Here is a 20684-nt window from a genome sequence, read left to right as displayed (position 1 = left end):
ATTTTCAGATCCAAATGCAAGCATCTTATTGGTAATGTGCTAGCTAAAAAGCTCCTAGCATTAGTATTATAGTAACTAGAACACCGTTCTGTTTACTACAAAAAGAAGCTTTACAGAAAATTGTCTATAATAAAAATAAGCTAAACCTTGGAAAACCAATTAAGATTGCAAAAGTCAATTTCTAAAAACAGTTATGAGAAATGAAAATGTTTCTGAGCTTCCGTTCGGGAATTTTAACATTTGTCACTATTTCATTAACACTATCCAGGATGATAGCAGCCAGGATACCAGCCATTTAAGTTAACTCACAGGAAGCAAGGATATTAGAATTCTTGCTAAGAAATACAAGGATACAGTTCTCACAGAAGAACAAAGATTGTTAAGGAAAATTTTTTCCATTTTACATAATAAAAGACAGACAACAACAAAGAAGGGGGCTATTTTTTTTTTTTTAATATTTTAGGTCAGAATAAAAAAGGCAAAATAGTTTTTACTATACATTCACATTTCTCTTCTCTCCACTTTTTTTTTCCTTTTTTTCTTTCAGGAGGTCCAGAGCTGACTTGCCATTAGAAACTTGATTTTCCTGTTAGGAATATCTACAGATTTGGGTACACCAGAAGGGATACCTCATTGATTTTTAAGGTCTGCACATCACAGTAGAAAAAAACAAGGAGTTGTATGTTTTGAAATTTAAAAGAGATCAGTGAGTCTGATAATAGAACATAATCATATAGAGGAATTCTGAGACTCTTAATGAGGAGGTTTTGGGGGAAAGAAACATCACGTCATTTGTTTATTGTAAAACAATTATTTTAGTATTTTTATTATGTATCTTAAAACTCAGTATTAATGAACCCAGATAAGTGATGTTGTTTCAGGTAGGTTCTTCATTTTTGTCCCCCTTCTGCTCAGATACCTTAGCAAGTCTGAACCCTATGGCAGTTATTATGTATTTATCTGAAAGAGTGCCCATCATGATACAGGTGATAATTTGTAAAGTTTCCACATTTTGCTCAGCATTTAAATCTTAGACACTGAAAAGCCAGTAAAACCTGGACTAGCCAAGTATGCCTCTCAACCATTGTCATACCTCATCAACCAAATACACAGGAGAATTCCTTCTCCCAGGAAGTACTTTTAAGTACTTGCCTTCCATCTTTGCATTTTTATCCTGAGATGGTAGCAGGAAGAATCTTAAGCACTGAAATGACTTAAAGTAGTCTGCTCTTCAGTCTATGCAATTCCACATTCTTAGATTCTTACCCAGGCTACACAATGTAAGAATATTGGTTGTTCCTGTTTCTTTTGAACAATGTTTTAATCAGTTTGAATACTTTTACGTTTTACATCACCTTTAAGCATGAATACCATCTATTTTAAAAATATGATTCACTACCATCCACATGCAGAGACATCTGCAGATTCAAGCAAAGGTGTCTCATGTTTCCATGAACTACCAGGCCTTTTTTTCCTGAAAGAGAAAGAAAATACTCTGTAACCAACTAATATCAAGACATCAAATTCAGAAACACTTTTTGAAAGACTGTAATTTTCTTCACTGAATTTTAATTTCTTCTAGCATTGTGAATCATTTTAGAAGATTGCCACAGATTGCCTTAAGTTATCATGGGTGCATTTGCAACTCTATTTGCCAACCTTGTTGCACAATTACTCTTAATCTTATGATCAGATACCTTCCAGCTCTAGCAGCTTCCTAAGGAAAACAGAATACACACAATAGATTTGGGAAAAGTTGAGACAAATCTATCAATCATCAAATGCATGCTTGGAAACTAGTTCTAGAGAAGAGCTTTTGGCACTCCAGTAAGTGAGTTTCAGTTTCAAGAAAACTGAAAAACAAAACAAAACAAAAACCTCACCTTCCCCTACCCTGCCCTTCCCCCTACCCCAATATGAAAAATGGTGGCAGGGTAGAGAAGATAGAATACTTCCAGGTATTCTAGATTAATAAGTATGTTGGTTTTGGAGAAAATACACTGTCTAGGATGACCGAAACCATCAAGGAATTTGTACTCTTTTTACAGCATCAAGCTCTTTAGAACAAAATGATATGGAAGGCAAGGTGCTACCTTATGATAAATTGTAACAATTGGCAAGCAGTATTCACACAATACTGAACATCAGCTATACAGTACAAGAAACAGACTGATAGTCCTATACAACAGTTGTAAAGAAGGCACAGTACTGAGCTGTCAAATGTTTCCTGTGGCCTTACCAGTCATTGAGATGAAGTAGATGACTGTGGAACAGTACCTCCCATCATAATGCTGTTTTTGTCTGTGAGGGTTTTAAGCACAGTTGTGGCTGGTGACTGCAGAATTTTACGTGAAAGCCTCATTCTACCATCAGTTGGATCACGTCCAAAGTATTTAACCTGTTAAGAAAACTTACCACTTTAAGACCACCACACCGCTTTCAGATCTGATAAAATTATCTTAAATCACCATATGAGACTGATCAACTTAAAGATAGAATTAGCTTTAAAAAAAGAGGAAAAAAAAGAGAGGAATGCTTAAAAAAACCTGAACATGCAAAACCACATACAACAGACACTGTTTGGTCTATACTGCTTAGTCAGGTCAACATGGTACCTAAGACAGCAAGGGTATGACACTAAAAACTCTGATTGGAGGTGATCAGGCATTTAAGCAGCACAGAAAAGCAATCTGATATAGCAAAACATTTCCTTCAGAAACACACAAAAAAATTCAAATACTAAAATACGAACAGTTTGTTATCATTATAAAGTTCAAAAAAAATTTACCTGAATTTCTTGTCCAACTTCTAATCCCAGGGCACTAGGATGTTTAATCTAGAACACAGGATTTTTCAGAAAAACTCAGTTTTCAGGAGGGAAAAAACAAACAAAAAAATATACAGTTGTCTTCATGCTACATGTCAAGCAACCACGCATGGACCAAAGTGGCTCAATGAACTAGTCAACTAATGAACTACAGACTTCTACGTTACATAGAAAGGGTATTAGACCTAAAGATGTGATGTCCATAAAAGTGTCAACAACAGGATGATAGCAAGCATACAGCGAGATTCCTTGCAGCTCTAAACACAGGGCAAGCAAAGGTTAAACTAGAAAATGCTGCTAGTCTAAGACAGCTTTTTGTGTTACAAAAATAGACTCTAGACTCCAGTATGTGTGTTATAGCTGATGGAGACTAGGTTAGGTAAGAATTCATTTAAAACAAAAAAAAAAGTTTTAGAATCTCTAGTTTACACTTGTTTAAGGATGCATTACCTTTCTTTGATCGAGCTGTGAATTATGAAGTAACACTGGTGTCATGTTTGGATACAATTTTATCATCACTCCAGAATCTCTGGAAAACAGAGCAAGTCATTTCAAAAACACACTGATAGAAGTCATATATATAACTTATTTTGCAAATTTACTCCAAAAACAAACATTAGAAAACTTTTCATAGACAAGATATTACTCTCAACCATGGCTATGCATTTCTCCTTAATCTAAACTGGATGGAAACTACACTGTCCTAACTATTTTAAATACAAAGTACATCCAAAAAGTGCTTGCCATTTCAATCCAAGATTTGTCCTTTCAAAAAAGTGAAAGCAAATTCCAATCATCTCTCTCAGATACAAAGATGAAAAAAGACCTTCAAGTCTGTAATTTAAGGAGACATTTAATATCTAAATAGCAAAAAAGAAACAGCCTTATTAAGAGAATGTTTTCAATAGAGCAAAATACTAGGAATAACGCAGGTGCCAACATCACCAGCAGAAGTTTGGCATGCTTTAAAAACCAATTTTATAATCCTGTCTATGTCTCAGGAATATATCTATGTAAATAAATTAAATTCAATTTCAGAGCACTTTTCATACCTAATTTCAGTAATTGTGGCTGTATAAACTGCACCAAATTCTAAATTAACTTCCTGCTGTAGGGAAAAGAGAAAAAAACAGTAAGACATGTACTCACAAACTGCAAACTGAAAACGCTAACAACAAAAAGTCTGTCCTTACATCATCTTTGCAGATTTCACGGATAAACTCTCTTGCTTCATGCATAGCACTAGGTGTGGGAGCAAACACAGAATACGTCTCTTCATCCAGCTGACTTAAAGTTACACCTTAGAAATAGAATTTATTAATCAAAGAATCCTTGGTGAACATTCCTATTTTTTCAGCAAGCAGAAAATTCACATTTAGTAAAGACTTGCACAGAGCAAAATGGTTTTGCATAGTCTGACAAAGATCTCAAGTCCTCATCATTTCAAATATTCTTCAGACTAGGCACTGGACAGCTCTACATACAACTGTATAGAAACCATGTCACAGGTATACCTGCACGAGCTTGTGTTCCACATGGAACCATCCGCATTTGCACAATTGTTGCTTACTATAACCCTGCTGTAAGTGGAAAAAATCTTGAGAGCTTAATTTAATCTTAGCTTTTTCATTAATGCTTATGAATTTCATTATTAAACTGTAGCTTTCATTAATAGCTGATGGAAATTAAAGTTTTTCAGAGCTAGAACATAGTAAGGTTGCACAGTAAAATTCTTCACACCTCTCAACTAGTTTTTCATCCAACAGGCCACATATGCTTGCAGTCAAAGTAGCATAATCTCTTCTCCAACCCAGCCCCCCGACAAGCACTACCCAAGCCAGCGAGATTATTAAAAGAGTTCCAAGTCCAAAGCAGCTGAAGCAGAACATCTATTTGATATGCTATGAACATCAAACGTTTTTAAAATGTAGTTCTCTAAAAGTAGGCAATGTGTGAAATTTTACTATATTAACCAATGAAAGAAAGAACCTGTACTTACAGATAAGTGTTCAGAAGAATCTAATATATTTAATGGTATTACAGCAGAAACACCTCTATCATGGCTGAACGTTGGCTGATTATTAGCTTCATCATGTTGGCAAGGTGTAAAGTGTGGATTAAGTCTAGTTTCACTGGTTTGAAAGTAACGAAGAAAGTACAGCCTCTCAAATACCTAAAGTTCTTAACACTTTAAAAATTCTGCCCACTAACTTCTGAGGCCAACTGTAGCTATTGGTCTAATTTCGACCTCCATTAGTCCAACCTCTACCAATGCATCAGCTGCCCTATTTGGGAAATGGTAGTACAGAAGATGTTAACTTTGAATTTGGCACTTAACGTCAAGCAGAACAAGTTTCTTCCAAGAAATGCAATGAGATCAGTAAACTTCTCCCACACTACTTGTTACTAGTTTAAGCCCCAGTACACGTCACTCCTGCAACATGATAGTGAGCTCTATTTCTAACATTTCCCAGCATGTTAACAGCATATACAAACTCCTCACAGAGTCCTAAGAAAACAGGGCAAGAGCACCATAGAAAAGAGCTCAGTACCTCTTCCTAATCAAAAAGCTTTAGTCTACAGACAGAAAGACTACATACATTTGATCTATACTGCAACATGTTCATAACGTATCAGACTCGCTTGGCTTCACCACTCATTCATGTGTGCGCCATACTTCTGGAAATTCCTGCTGCAAGAAAACCTACATGCACTTCTACAGAGAATCTACACAACAGAATAGCCAAAATGAGCTTTATCTATTTGAAACATTGGAATCTCTTATTTATTGAGCCTTTACTGTACGTTGATCTGTACTGAGTATTGGAATGGCTAAACATACTAGTCTAAACAAACACTGTTAGACAGGCTGCAGTATAAAGCACCTTCTTCACTTAATATTTCTTCCTATATAACATGCTAGGACGTTTCTACTGAAGCACAAATGCCCTCAGGTATTAAACAGAGGTGTTCTACAGAACAATTTGTAAAGTTTAAGCTTACCTTTGTCTAGGTTCTGAAAGGACATGAAAGGTAGCATTAACACTTAACAGCAGCTGTGCTAGTAATTTATGTGCTACCAAGTTCCACTAATTAAAACCCCATACAAGAGATTTTTGTACAGTGAAAAGAAGCTATTAACACATGAGGATAAGTGATCACAGGAAAACAAAGATGTCTTACCCGTCTGTGCTTGAAGTTTTTTCAAATTATAGGCCCCAGGACCAATGAACCTTACCCTTTTTGATAATGGCACACAGATTGTTTCTGAAAGAACACATAAATATACTTTGAAATGCTAAGTATGATGATCCTGAATACCATCACAAAAGTCCTTTTTTTTACGGCTAGTCATATTATATGCTGAACACTGATGAAATTATGTTTAAGTATTAGAATTAATGAAGACTTAGAATGTAAGTAATTTGAGTGTAAATTACCTTAAGCCATTCCAATGCTGGCATCTATATCTATTCTCATTTTGTGAGTTCCACACAACTTCAGCTTATTCTGCTTTCTAATGTGCAATGAAGTAGTACAGTACTGCCCCTCAGGGCAATAAAAAACAACTCCCCTCAGAAATCACGAAAGACAGAAAAATATGATACATTCATTAAAAAAAAGCTGTTTTAAACAGTAATTTATTGTTAAAAACCATAAAAAGACATCAATTCATATCAACATACAACTAACAATTACCTACAACTGGTCCATTTTCTTTTCTGTTAGGTCTGGGTTTTGCCAGTGTTTGGTTCATAATTTGCAAAATCTCCCTCTTTGCAGCTGTAGAGGTTTGGCAAAAAGAAGAAGAGGGAAAAGTTTTGCGTAAGACTAATATAAATTTATGTTGCTTTTGTTATAAAGTAGATAACATCCATTCATGAAATCTACCTCTTGCCTAACTTAACAATATATCATGGTAATACGACACATTTTAGGTAGTGTACTTTTGTTGGAGTACGACCTTCTGCTCTGTGTACTAGTCCTACACCTTCAGCACTTTATGCAGACCAAAACATTAACAATGAAGCACAGAACTGTATGCTATTATTTAAATAAATTAGAGATTATGAGAGCAACAGGGTGTAGCTTTGATTAGCTAAGTTATGATATACTGGCCTGAAACTTTAACTGATCTTCTTGAAGTGATACACCTTTGAACAGGAATTACTAGTTCTTCTGTTTTAATAAATGTTTTCTTGTTAAAGTGTTGCCACAGTTGAGGGGAAATTTCTTACAACTAGAGAAATCCTTATTAATGCTTGTACCTTCAGTTTTCATATGGCTCAATAATATTTTAGCTGTACACGCCAGAATACAAACAACAGTAAGTTTCAATAGTAGATATATTTGAATTTATGATAAGCAAGAAAAAGTTTGCTGCTGTTTTTGATAGTATTATTCTGTTGGATTTAAAACAAACATGGAATAGGATGTTTGTTAACTGTATTCGGAATAACAAACACTTAAGTATTTAAATAGCAACTAGGTGACTTTTGCCTCTCCCAACTTTCACCTATCAAAAGCAATCCAATTTCAGTGCCCAAAGCTGCAATTCAGCCTTCATTACCTGTATTATTTAAGGAGTATTGAGCTACTACATGTTAATGATGAACTCCCTGAGATGTCAAGGACTTTTACCCTACCTTTTTTTCCCCCCCTCCAGTTTGCTCAACCACAAGTTTTACCGCATTTTTTTCCAGAAGCTATACATTGATTTAAACTGGTCATCGTTAGAATCATACCATTTGCATTAAGTATTTTTTTGTTCTCTTAACAAGAAAGTAAACCTCTAGGAGCAGCACACACTTTCACATACACTATGTAAAACGATATGGAACATAACCATGCTGGGAAGGGCAAGCTTTTTTGAAGACTAAATGCTCTCAAACAAACAAACAAAAAGTTTGCTCTGTATCAAGTACTAACATTCAAGCACAGCATACAACACTGAACCTTTTTTTTAATCCCCATGCCTGCCTTAGCCCCCCACCCCCCCCAAAATAAAATATTTAAATAAATAATTTAATACATTTTATAACTTAATATAATGGGTGCAAATCTTAATATGGACATACCAGTGCCTTGCTGAATAGCTTCCATGACAATTTTTATTGGTATTCCTGGTAGTTTTAGATCAACCTAATGTGAAAAGAGTTAAGTAGTGAGTTAAGTAGCATCAATATACAGGGAAAGCTTTTTTAGACAGACATTCCTGAAGATTGATAAAATGAATCTTTCATGTTACAATACCTGCAAGGCAGTTATCCCTTTATTAGTACCCGCCATCTTGAAATCCATATCACCATAGTAATCTTCAATTCCCTGTCAGTACAGGCAGAAAGAAAAATTCGAGTAACTATGTCCCAGTACCAATTCTTATTACACCAAAAGTGCATTCTAGGCTTCAGTAAACCACAAAGTAGACTAGGAGCCACTTGCACACTTGGTGTCACCTTTCAGATTTGTATCTTTTTTTTTTTTCCCACCCTTACTTCACCATTCCTGATTAACACATTTCCTTTCTGTTCTTATAAGCTGAGAGCTTTTTGTTTGTGGCCTGGTTTTTGAATAAATCCCCAGTTTACTTGGTACGATCAACAGCTGCCACAGGAAACAGCAGCATGATCATGTGCATTTTTTCTCCCCAGCAACCCTGCCAATTGCTCTCCTTCCAATATACTGTGTTTTTCAGTAAACTACTGATTCCAATAATTATGACCCTTTCTTCCACAAGAGACAAAATTTATTTGAAATAGTACACTTATCAGAGCTTAAAAGTAACAACTGAGTAGTTACACAAAATTAACATGACTAGACATTTTATAGATTTTTTTTTTACATAATGGAGGCAGCTGCAAGACAAAACAGAAGACAGAACTACTAATATGTCCAGTAGCATATGTTCTAGAATTAAGTGGGTAAAAATAATGTTACAAAAAGGATGTAGAGGTATTTTACAGAATTAAACATCAGTAGTAACCACTGTGCTACCAAAACTCACCAGGATGTCTGTCAGCAAACGATAGTCCTCAAGATCTCCTTTTTCTGGACTGTATTTGGTAACGAGACCCACTGCTACACCTGCCACTGCACTCGATACTGGAACTCCTAACAGCGGTAATTACATGTACATTTTTTTTTAAGCTTTGGTCATTTCCAAATCCTTTAACACATTATCGTATGCAGTTTATCCTTAAGTGCCATGTTTTGTACCTGCATCCATTAATGCCAAACTTCCACCACATGCAGAAGCCATTGAGGATGACCCTACAGAGTTAGAATATAAGAGAAAAATAGTGTTAAACCCTGGTAACAAGCATTCAAAACAAGACTTACTGGTGATATTGTTCAATGACAGTTGGAAAATTAATGTTCTGGTAGCCAGAAGATACCATGCAGCAATACACGTACTACAATAAATAATTAGTTTATCAGACAGTTTCTGTAGCAAAAGCACTTTAGCAAGAAACTGTTAACAGTTTGAATCTTTTTTGATACTGAGCAAAAACTGATCATCAAGCTGGGGAGTTTGTCAGCTGCAAATGGGACTCATTCCCTTTCCTCAGTAACTCCTTCTCCCAGACACCAAATCTCACTACACTGCTAGGAAATTGCAGGTGGCTCTCATGGAACTCCTGGCCACAGAGCAGAATCTGCAGAAAGGTGAAATCAATAGCTTCCTCCCAAAATGGGGAGATAAAGAAAACAGGAATTATCTGTACATCAGGAAGGTTACCAGCTGTGGTTCAATACTGAAGAATGGGTTTCAGTACATGCTAACATATTCCTCACTCTGGAGCATAAACATGCCCCAAAAAGGCCACTTTTAATAAAGTCTGAATTTATACTTACGCCTTGTATTGATACTGTGCTATTATACAAATGGAAAGGAAAGGTCCATATTTTAAAATACTTCAGATAGTAGAGCCACCAAGATTAAAAAGCTTAAAACTGAAATCTATTGTCTACAAAAACATCTATATATAGTTTGTCAAACTTGAGGTTTTTTGTTTAAGAAGAAGACTCTCTCTTGTTTCTTGAAGAACAAGAAAGCCATAATACCATTTGACTCTAAGACTTCAGAAGTAACTCGTATTGTGAAAGGGAAATCCTGAGGAATAATTGGTTTCAGTGCTCGCTCTGCCAGTGCACCTGTTAAAAATACAAATAAAAGCCATAAATAAAAGACGATCAAAATATTAGAGCTTACAGCATAAAACTTCTGTAGTTTTAACCTACCATGTCCAAGTTCTCTTCTGTTTACACCAGTAACTTTGCCAATCTCGTTTGTTGCATAAGGAGGAAACTATAGAGCAAAAAAATAGAAGCGCACATACAGGAGATTAACTTGTTTCTTCTTCACTTCAAAACAAACACTTTGAAAAAGTCTCTTTGAAGTTTTGGTGCATCTCAAGGTAAAAGCAAAAAAACCAACAACTAAATATTAAACAATCACACAACTTCTATCAGTCAGTTTGCGAGTCAGGATTAGTTGACAGCGTTTACTTAGTTCATGCTTTAATTCCCCATAACAGAAGAGAATAAAGCAGCTGCAAGGTAGCCAAGGAATAGGACAACAGGCTTACTCTAATTAAACTTGTCAAACAACATATCAGAAATCTTGTTTCTGTCATACAGATGACACAAATATGTCTCTTGCCTGTACAAAATACTTTGGGCAAGTTCCAAAGGCTGACTAAGACTGGAGATGTAAAAGCACTTATTGACTACTAGTGTAGCATGTCAGCTGCACACATTAATTTACTAAAAGTAATTGAGCAGGTTAATCCTGCCTGCAGTAGTAACCTGTCTTTAAGAAACTAACCTGATGTTAAACTATTAGAAAGGCTGCATAAAATAGCAGCTTATAAATTACGTAGTGCTTTTTAGGAAACCAGCATTTCTGTTGATAAACTACAGGACAAATTCATATATAAATTGTAACTAGCAGAACCTAGCAAATCTAGAGATAATTCATATTCTTGGAATTAAACAATTTCAACTCTGAGAGCAAGACCTGAAGCCCTTATATAAACCATGCAGAAAGCTGTGACAATGAAACTCACCTCATAATGCAGCATGAAGTTTTTATCTTTAACTCCACTGTTAAAAAAACAAGACCATGTCAAAAAGAACAACCAAATGTGTCCTAAATATTATATGTAGTAAGATTATATTCAACTCTACCTAGAAATTGACCAAGTAAATCCTGCAGATCTGTTGATTCATTAACAGCCCCCCCCCCTTTTTTTAAGTAAATGAATTAAAAAACATGGTCTACAGTTAACATACAAGGGTTAACTCATATGAGAGTTAACATATGAGGGTTGTATCTCTGTAGACATTTAAACAGCTTTCCTAGCTGTCTGGAATAGAACCGGCCCTTATCAATGCTTTATGCAGATTTTGATGCATCAGACAGCAGACAAACCTCAAGAATATCAGCATCTTACTGCACACACTGCAGTACACTCCAACTTCACACATGTCAATGGAATTAATGTCTTCTTATTAACAGCAACTTTTATAAAATGTGTTTAAGTGCTCACCCTCTGTTAGTACCACTGACAGAAAACCATAAAGACACACATACCTCACAGCTGTTGAAATAAGATCTGATTTTACACTTGATTCTATGGAGTCAAATGTAACTGTACAGAGAACCTAGAATAAGGGATAAATAAACAGCTCTTAGACACGTCTATGTTTTACAACTTTTCATACTGATAATGAAGAATGAAAAAGTGATTTCAGCAACAAATATGGTACCACCATCTACCACTTCTGAAAACTTCCTTCTCTCAAACACTCATGATTTATAAAGATTATACAATCTTATAAGTGATCACATTTAAAAATATTGATTTAATGCCTCCTGCCCTGTCAGGAGCCTGTAGCAGTTTGTTCACTAAAACGGAATAAGCTCATTTAAAAAACAGGGATCTTAACTGTGCAGACAATACTGTGTGAAATAGCTAGCCTGCTTATCACACAGACTTCCAGCACACATTATTCTTAGCAGGATAGAATAAGGAAATTTCACGTTTAAACGAAAAGTACAAGCCTTTTGGCTTCTGATACATTATATTTAGAACTTAAATCATTTAACAATACTACCTGTGTTTGACCTCTCTGAAATAAGGCTGATCCATGAAGCATTTTAAACATATTCACTTCGCATTTAATATCTCTGAGGGAAGTCAAATCTCTTCCATCACATCTAAAGTTAGGAGCAGAAATTATGAAATCAGTGAAACTATAGTCTCAGAGAAAAAATTGACAGAAATAATTATACAGCAAGGATTTCACATACCTTCTATATTCGTTCAGAATAAGATTTCTAAAAATATCCTTAGAGACCACATTGAAAGATTCCATGATTTCATAAGGCTCAGCCTCTGGAAATTTTTCTGGGTATAAAAAAAAAGAAACCTTAACTGAAATTAGGAAATGAATCTCAGAGAACTTCTAAAATAGCATGGCCAACAAACAGCACACTCTAATTTTAAGTACCGCTAGTTTGATATAAGCATTTTCTAAATACTAAGAAAGCATAAAATACCTTTCAGCTGCTCTTCTGTTTCAAGCCTTATTTTGTTAATTGCTTCATCTCTAGAAATCTAGAACACAGGATTTGCAACCAGTTAACTCTACAGAGTGGAATAACAGAAGAAGTTTGGGTTGTTGGGTTTGTTGTAAAGTTCTGTAAGACCCAAAGAAAAATAGGACCTCCACACAATTTCAAACAGATCAATTATGTATCACAAGAAATTAGTTCTGGCAGATAAGAATTTACAAGACAATTCATTACTATTACACATACATTCAGATGAGAAGATGTTAGCATGAAGAAATTAAGTCTTACTACAATTTCATTATATTAAATCAAATCACATTTGAATTGATTACTTACTTTATCATGGCTAGAATCCGTGAACACTGCATAGATCTTGTTAAAAGCAAGTCTTTTGGAAGAAAAGAAAGAAATTTTGGAAATGCAATTACACAAATAGTATCTTTTGAAGACTAAATGTTTGGTTTTTGCATGAAAGCACCAGACTGCCATTTACAAACGCTACTAGTCTCAGCTGTCCATCCTGCCTGCTCTCCTACTCCCCATCACCTCCATGACAAAGTCCATGAAAGCCAACATAACCCTGGCTCCTCATGTCACCATTCCACAAGAATGGCACATGAGCTTGCAATGCTTTTACTGTTTTTACACCACTTATTTTGCCATATCCTTCTCACTAAGCATAAAAGAAGAGCTAAAGGCAGCATCCCTAAGTTTCTACGGAAAATGTAGCAAGAAATTCTAAACATTGAAAACATTTTCTTGAACAAGATCCCAAACATTTTAATCACAAATGATTAAATAATCATTAGTAAGTATTTCTGAGTCACTTAACAGAAATTAGGTCAAAATTGTTTGTTCTGAACTTACTTCTTTGCACATTCCACAATCTCCTCAGGAGCAACAAATAACTTCTGAACAGTTCTCTTGACAACACCTTGTTCTTTCACTAGCTGTTGAATTCCTTGAATTATGTGCTGTGTATGCTTCACCCCTACTTTAATGGCATGACAGAAATCTTGTTGCAATATATTCTCAGCAGTTGCTTCCAACATAACTACCAATGGAAAGTCAAAAACTGGATTAATTACTATTTTATTTTTCAATAGCAATCTACAACTCAACCAAGACAATATAGGTTACCTTTAAACTGCATAATAATGGAATTTACTCTACCCCAAAGTTATCTAGCAATATTATTCGTTCCTACTATTGCCTAGAAACAGAAGTTTCAAAGATTTGAAAAATATCTGTAAAGAGTCGCCTACGATTTTCAAACCGAGTACCCAACAGATATTGACAGTTAACCCACTTACCAACTTGATTTTGTGGGGCTCCAGCAACAACTAAATTTAAAATGCTAGAAGACATTTGTTTTCGGGTTGGATTGATAACAGTTTCTCCATCGATTAGTCCGACCCTTACTGCACCTAGAAACAAACTCCAGAAAATTATTATTATAATAAGAAAAGTTCTTCTAAGGCATCACTTGACTCTGACAATTCTACATCTAAAAGCAATAATTAAGCTAAGGATTTGTTTTAAAATATTAGCATGTCAGCTGTACATTAAAAACAAATCTATAAGGCAAGATTATCTATTCTTCAATTTCTCTTTGGCAGTATCACTGCGCAGCGCTTATGTTCTTTATAAAACATTTGCAGTGACACAGTTCCCATAACACATTTGCAATGGCAAAGCTCTTCTTGAGTTCCTGGAGAAAAAGTATTCTTATACACCTACTTTCTCCACAATGCTTTAAGTTTCTTTAAAGACAAAATTCAAGGAAGCTGCTGACCACTGTATTACAATATTTCTGGATTATAAATCCTTATATAAGCGTTTTTAGTCCAGAAAAAATGCTGCTCTGAAGCACAACAATTCTATGCATCATAAAGTGAATTTCAGCACATTAAGCAAAAGATAGCGGCCTTTAGACTCCAATTCTTGTTAGAAGCAGCAAACTGTTGTCTAATTTGCCCATTATATTCAAGATACTCAGGATTTCAAAATATGTACTTACCTATAGGACCATTCCATGGAATATCAGATAAGGCAAGAGCTGCAGAAGCTAGAATAAAGAGATATAAATCTATTAGCAAAAATGAATTATATTAAAATCACGCAAGCAATAACTTTGAGTTTTCTTACCTCCATTAATTGCCAGAATGTCAGGATCATTGACACCATCTACTGCTAAAAGATTACAAAGGATCTGGCATAAGATAAAAGACAGTGAATATTTTTGACCTATAGATTTTTATTAACTGTCAATAGAAAGCTAAGGACAATAAAACAAAACATTCCACATCTTTATACACACTTAAACTAAAAAGGAAAGGTAGTTCAGGTGCTTTAGCCAGGAGGCTTATGAAAAAACATGTGAAAAATATAACATGTAACACTTATTAACTTTTTCTCTCCCCTGTTGTAACAGAGCACTTTTGGATTTTCTCTCTGTATCTCTGCAACACAATTTGAGAACTAGCATATAATAAAAACATTTTAAGACATGCAAATGAGAAACTAAATAGTAGAATTACAGAATTAGACTTTTTCAAACTGTAAAGCCATCCTGGATGCTAATAAAAATTGCTTTTCTATCACTTGTAATTTTCACTGGACATGCCAAGTCTTCCATTCTAAAGGTAGCTACAGTTAAGGACAGTCAGCACGACATACCTGTGTATCATAAAAGTAGCCTACTGGAAAGAGTGGTCTGATTGACCTATCTGCAAAAGAAACATTCAGAGTGTAAGCACTCAACTTTCAGTAGTCATTATCCAGTTTAGCTTCTAATAACCCCCACAAGAAACTGACAAGATAGTTTAAATGAACAACCCAAACAAAGGAGAAGAGAAAGGGTAGAGAAACCACAAGAAATTTTAGTATGAGATGTAATCAACTCTAAAATTTCACCAGCGCTCAGAGAAAAATAAGAGGTATATATGGGCGAGTATATCAATCATCTCGTAACACAGAGTAACAAACATTAAAAAGTCTTCTATGGTTTAAGATACAAATGGTCTATTAAATAGTATTTTACCAGAAATGCCTCCAATGAAGAGACATAAAAGACAGGAATGCTTTTACTGATTTTCTTTGAGGACTGTACGCTACTTCCAAGATGTCTAGATTTACTCCTAACTTTATTTGTCTGAAGTGTGTAGAACTGACAACCCAGGCCTTAAAGGATGTTCTCTCTCAACTCGTTTCATGCAGTCTTAAAATGCTGACTTATTTGACATCAGCTTCATGTACTCATTGAACCTCAAAAGCTGTTAATCTTAATCGTGAAAGTCTTAAGCCATGATAGAGAGGACTTCAAGAGGAATCAAGAGACAGGGAATGAATGTATATCATTCAGTCCATCTGTCATGTATTTTTGAGTTTAACTTGGTTCTTTCTTCCACCTCTCCAGATAGATATGGAACTGCAGAGGTGACATCTCATGAAGGTGAGATCTTAGATACACTAAGGTGACATGAAAGTTCTTGAGATCCAGACACATATATAAAGGAATATGTACACAGCCCCAGATGACTTAAGTTTTTACAATTAGCCCCAATAAACTTCAAAAAGGAAGCGCAAGGTAGGTTTTCCCTGACATTACTGCAGAAACAATCAACCTTGCAAGCAACAGTTGCAAGTTACTACCTCTTCTCAGAGGCTCATGAGGATATTATGTAATATTTTTAAAATATCATAAATAAAATGATTCAGCCTACCTATTACTCTGCTTGTAAGAATTTCTTTGTCAGTAGTACCAAGTTCTCTTCTTAAATAGTTCGTAGGAATTCTTCCTGCTGCTGCAGCTTTCTGACGATAGTCAACCTTTTAAAAAACAAAACCAGGATTCCTAAGGACAACAGATCACTAATTACAAAGCCACATAATTGTTCAAGTTGGAGAGGACACCTCAGAAGGTCTATACTCTAATCTCTGGCTCAGAGCAAGGTCTATGCTGAATCAACTGCACCCTGTGTGATGTGCAAAAATTTCAGGTCACTGACACAGACAGACACAGACACAGATTTCTAGGTTGGAAGAGACCTCAAGATCATCGAGTCCAACCTCCGACCTAACACTAAGTACTCCACTAAACCATATCACTAAGCTCTACATCTAAACGTCTTTTAAAGACCTCCAGGGATGGCGACTCCACCACCTCCCTGGGCAGCCCGTTCCAATGCTTAATAACCCTTTCGGTAAAGAAGTTCTTCCTAACATCCAACCTAAAACTCCCCTGGCGCAACTTTCGCCCATTCCCCCTCGTCCTGTCACCAGGCACGTGGGAGAACAGACCAACCCCCACCTCACTACAGCTTCCTTTAAGGTAACTGTAGAGAGCGATAAGGTCGCCCCTGAGCCTCCTCTTCTCCAGGCTGAACAAGCCCAGCTCCCTCAGCCGCTCCTCGTAAGACTTGTTCTCCAGACCCCTCACCAGCTTGGTCGCCCTTCTCTGGACTCGCTCGAGCACGTCCATGTCCTTCTTGTAGCGAGGGGCCCAAAACTGAACACAGTACTCGAGGTGCGGCCTCACCAGAGCCGAGTACAGGGGGACAATCACCTCCCTAGACCTGCTGGCCACACTGCTTCTTATACAGGCCAGGATGCTGTTGGCCTTCTTGGCCACCTGAGCACACTGCTGGCTCATATTCAGCCGACTATCAACCAATACTCCCAGGTCCTTCTCGGCCAGGCAGCTTTCCAACCACTCATCTCCCAGCCTGTAGCTCTGCTTGGGGTTGTTGCGCCCCAGGTGCAGGACCCGGCACTTGGCCTTGTTGAACTTCATACAGTTGACCTCAGCCCAGCCTATCCAGATCCTCCTGCAGAGCCTTCCTGCCCTCGAGCAGATCGACACACGCACTTAGCTTGGTGTCATCTGCAAACTTACTGAGGGTGCACTGGACGCCCTCATCCAGGTCATCGATAAAGATATTAAAGAGGACCGGCCCCAGTACTGAGCCCTGGGGGACACCACTTGTGACCAGCCTCCAACCAGATTTGACTCCATTCACCACAACTCTCTGGGCCCGGCTATCCAGCCAGTTTCTAACCCAGTGAAGCGTACGCCAGTCCAAGCCCCGAGCAGCCAGTTTCTTGAGGAGAATGTTGTGGGGAACGGTGTCAAAAGCCTTACTGAGGTCAAGGTAAACCACATCCACAGCCCTTCCCTCATCCACCAAGCGCGTCACTTTGTCATAGAAGGAGATCAGGTTCGTCAAGCAGGACCTGCCTTTCATAAACCCATGCTGACTGGGCCTGATCGCCTGCTCGCCCTGCAAGTGCCGCGTGATGACCCTCAAGATAATCTGCTCCATGAGCTTTCCTGGCACTGAGGTCAAACTGACAGGCCTATAGTTCCCCGGGTCTGCCCTCCGGCCCTTCTTATAGATGGGCGTCACATTGGCTAGCCGCCAGTCAACTGGGACCTCCCCCGATAGCCAGGACTGCCGATAAATGATGGAAAGCGGCTCGGCCAGCTCCTCCGCCAGTTCTTTCAGTACCCTCGGGTGCATCCCATCCGGCCCCATCGACTTGCGCACATCCAAGCTTCTTAGCAGGTCACCAACCATTTCCTCATGAATAGCAAAGGCCACATCCTGCTCCCCATCCCCTTCCACCAGCTCAGGGCACTGGGTATCCAGAGAACAACCGGTATTGCCGCTAAAGACTGAGGCAAAGGCGGCATTAAGCACCTCAGCCTTTTCTTCATCCTTAGTAACTAGGTTTCCCCTCGCATCCAGTAAAGGATGGAGATTCTCCTTAGTCCTCCGTTTCGCATTGATATATTTGTAAAAGGATTTTTTGTTGTCTTTAACGGCAGTAGCCAGGTTGAGCTCCAGATGAGCTTTGGCCTTTCTAATTTTCTCCCTGCACAGCCTCGCTACATCCTTGTAGTCCTCCTCAGCGGCCCGCCCTTTTTTCCAAAGATTATAAACCCTCTTTTTTCTGCTAAGCACAAGCCGCAACTCTCTGTTCAGCCAGGCCGGTCTTCTTCCACGCCGGCTCGTCTTTGGGCACGTGGGGACGGACCGCTCCTGTGCCGTTAAGATTTCCTTCTTGAGGAGCGCCCAGCCTTCCTGGACTCCTCTGCCCTTCAGAACCGCCTCCCAAGGGACTCGGCCAACCAAATATTGGCCAATATTGGCAAATAATAATAATATTGGCAAATATTATATAATATTTGCAAATATTGACCAAATATTGACATAAATATTGAATGGGCAATGTCCCAGGATAGACCCTCTGAGAAATCCACTATTATTCAGTCTTCAGGTAGAATAGGAATCATTAATCCTTAACACTTGTAAACCCTTTGAGCATAACACTCTGGCCATTTTTTCCACACAACTAAAATATGATGTCTGAAACTTGGATGCTGTAGCAGACATCCAAGCTCACAAAGCTCTCAGTAGAGAGAACACCCACTGACCATACTTCATCCACAGATACAGTGATGTTATCACAGACTGCTGTTCTGAGGTCCAAGCTCTGTACTCTGCTGCTCGCCTTCCTCTCTCCCCTCAGCATCTTGAGCTCTGCTATTTAATGATTAGCACAGCAAAGGCTGTCACTAATTATCACAGAACAAGTTCTGTCATTAGTACTTACCACTAGTGGCATGAACTGAGATGCAGAAGGCTTGGTTTTACTGACTGCTGTGACCATTACTGCTGTGTCACCTAGCTGGATCAAGAGGAAAAAAAAAAGATTATCTGCAACCAAAGTATTAATCGAAGTCCTACACTTATTCGTATATTAATATTCCAGTTCCCAATACTCTCTGCAGAAAAACAACCGCATAATTCCATGCTTTTTGCAAGTTGTTGGAAAAAAAGCCCGCCGTTGCCCCCAACACATAGCTACACTTTCATTAGGGATTAAATTGCTACTTGAGACTTGGCACAACTTTTTTACAGGCTGGAATGCACCAGTAATGGCTGCTCACACCCAAAAGTTTTGAAGTTCCACACACTCTAGGCTCTTTTTTTTTTTTTTTTACCTGAACAACAGCAGACCCATCAGCAAACCTAGCGAGCTTTCCAGAAGACAGTTCCATCTTCCTGTGGGAAAGAAACAATCTGTTACTGACAGTGAATGTAAAGCAACTCTCCATTGCCTCCTACATTCACCTCCAGCACCTATCCTAAAGGACAGCAGCTGCACCTCAGGGTGGATATGAAAACCCTCATTATATGTGGAAGGGGGAACTCCAACCACAAGCAACTCCGATGGGGTTTTGCCCCAGAGCTCCCAATTCCTTCAGCTCGGGGAGAAGCCTCCAGCCGCACAAGGTGCCTGTCTGTCTGTCAGTCCCACACGCGGGGTGTCTGTCACACAGGGTGTCTGTCAGTCCTACACGCGGGGTACCGCCTGCTCCAACCACGTTTGGGCGCCGTGCAGGCGCTCGGCACAACGCCGCGGTGCCGATTCCCGCTCCCTGCCTCCCGGTCCCTCGGTGCCGCTGTGGCCGCTCACCTGCCCCCCACCTCCACCGCCACGGCCCGGCCGGGCCCGGGCTGCGCCGCCACGCCGCGGGCAGGAGCCAGCCGCAGCCCGCAGCCTCCCGGCAGCGCCAGGCGCCGCCATCGCGCCGCGGCCCGGCCGCTAACGGCCCCAACGGCCCCCAGGGGCAGGGCGCCCAGCGCGGCCCGGCGGCAGCTCGTGACGGCGGCCATCGCGCCGGGTCGGGGCAACCACATCGGCGGCAGCCGCGCCCCCGTTGGCTGGCGGGGGCGGTGGGGAGCGGGCCGCCGCCGAACAAGCTGGGTGCGGGTTGGCTGCTGCCCCGCCCGCCGTCCCCGTTCCGTCGCGTCAGCGCGGCCCGGCGCCCCCTGGCGGAGCTCCGCGGGCTACGGAGCCCGCGCAGGGACAGGCGGCGCCGGGTGGGCCAACGGCACCCAGCCGCCATGGCCGGGGGGGCCGTGAGGGGAGCGCTGGTGCCGTCACGGGGCCAGACGTCACAGCCCCGGCACCTAAGGCGTCACTGTCACCTTAAAGGCCTAAAAGGAAAATAAAAACACACACGTACACACACACACACACACAAAACCCACCACATTTTGAATTGTTTTCCCCTGAAAACCATGTCGCATGTGAAGTTGTTAGGCACGAAGCTCAAAAACCACAATAACACCTCACAAATCTAGGGCTGCAGGGCCTGTGAGCAGGAAGAGCCATGCTGGTGGCCAGCAAGGCCCTGCCACTGCCCTGCTCCTCAGCGTGGCATCCACCAGGCCTGCCACAATGCAAAGTGCCACGTTCCCTCCA

The 20684-nt window shown here is 39.2% G+C and overlaps 1 protein-coding gene across 1 annotated transcript; it reads right to left on the bottom strand.

Moving 5' to 3' along the window:
- Positions 1 to 430: 430 nt before the first annotated feature.
- On the bottom strand, positions 431 to 20144 carry PNPT1 (polyribonucleotide nucleotidyltransferase 1). The gene is made up of 29 exons (XM_035565497.2): positions 19893 to 20144; positions 19417 to 19477; positions 19026 to 19100; positions 16133 to 16238; positions 15087 to 15136; positions 14556 to 14619; positions 14428 to 14475; positions 13721 to 13834; positions 13275 to 13461; positions 12744 to 12795; positions 12393 to 12450; positions 12144 to 12240; positions 11948 to 12050; positions 11424 to 11494; positions 10897 to 10933; positions 10070 to 10136; positions 9893 to 9982; positions 9044 to 9097; positions 8832 to 8938; positions 8081 to 8152; positions 7906 to 7969; positions 6527 to 6610; positions 6011 to 6094; positions 4021 to 4127; positions 3880 to 3935; positions 3278 to 3356; positions 2789 to 2836; positions 2240 to 2398; positions 431 to 1474 (listed from the first exon to the last, which is right to left on the bottom strand). The coding sequence occupies exons 1-28, from the start codon at positions 20114 to 20116 to the stop codon at positions 2243 to 2245; spliced, it is 2415 nt and encodes an 804-aa protein (XP_035421390.1). The 5' UTR covers positions 20117 to 20144; the 3' UTR covers positions 431 to 1474; positions 2240 to 2242.
- Between the last annotated feature and the right edge of the window lie 540 nt (positions 20145 to 20684).

Source organism: Cygnus atratus, chromosome 3, assembly GCF_013377495.2.
Source record: "Cygnus atratus isolate AKBS03 ecotype Queensland, Australia chromosome 3, CAtr_DNAZoo_HiC_assembly, whole genome shotgun sequence".
Taxonomy (NCBI): Eukaryota; Metazoa; Chordata; class Aves; order Anseriformes; family Anatidae; genus Cygnus; species Cygnus atratus.
The sequence above is the reverse complement of the archived record's forward strand: the minus strand, read 5'-3'. Positions and strand labels throughout refer to the sequence as shown.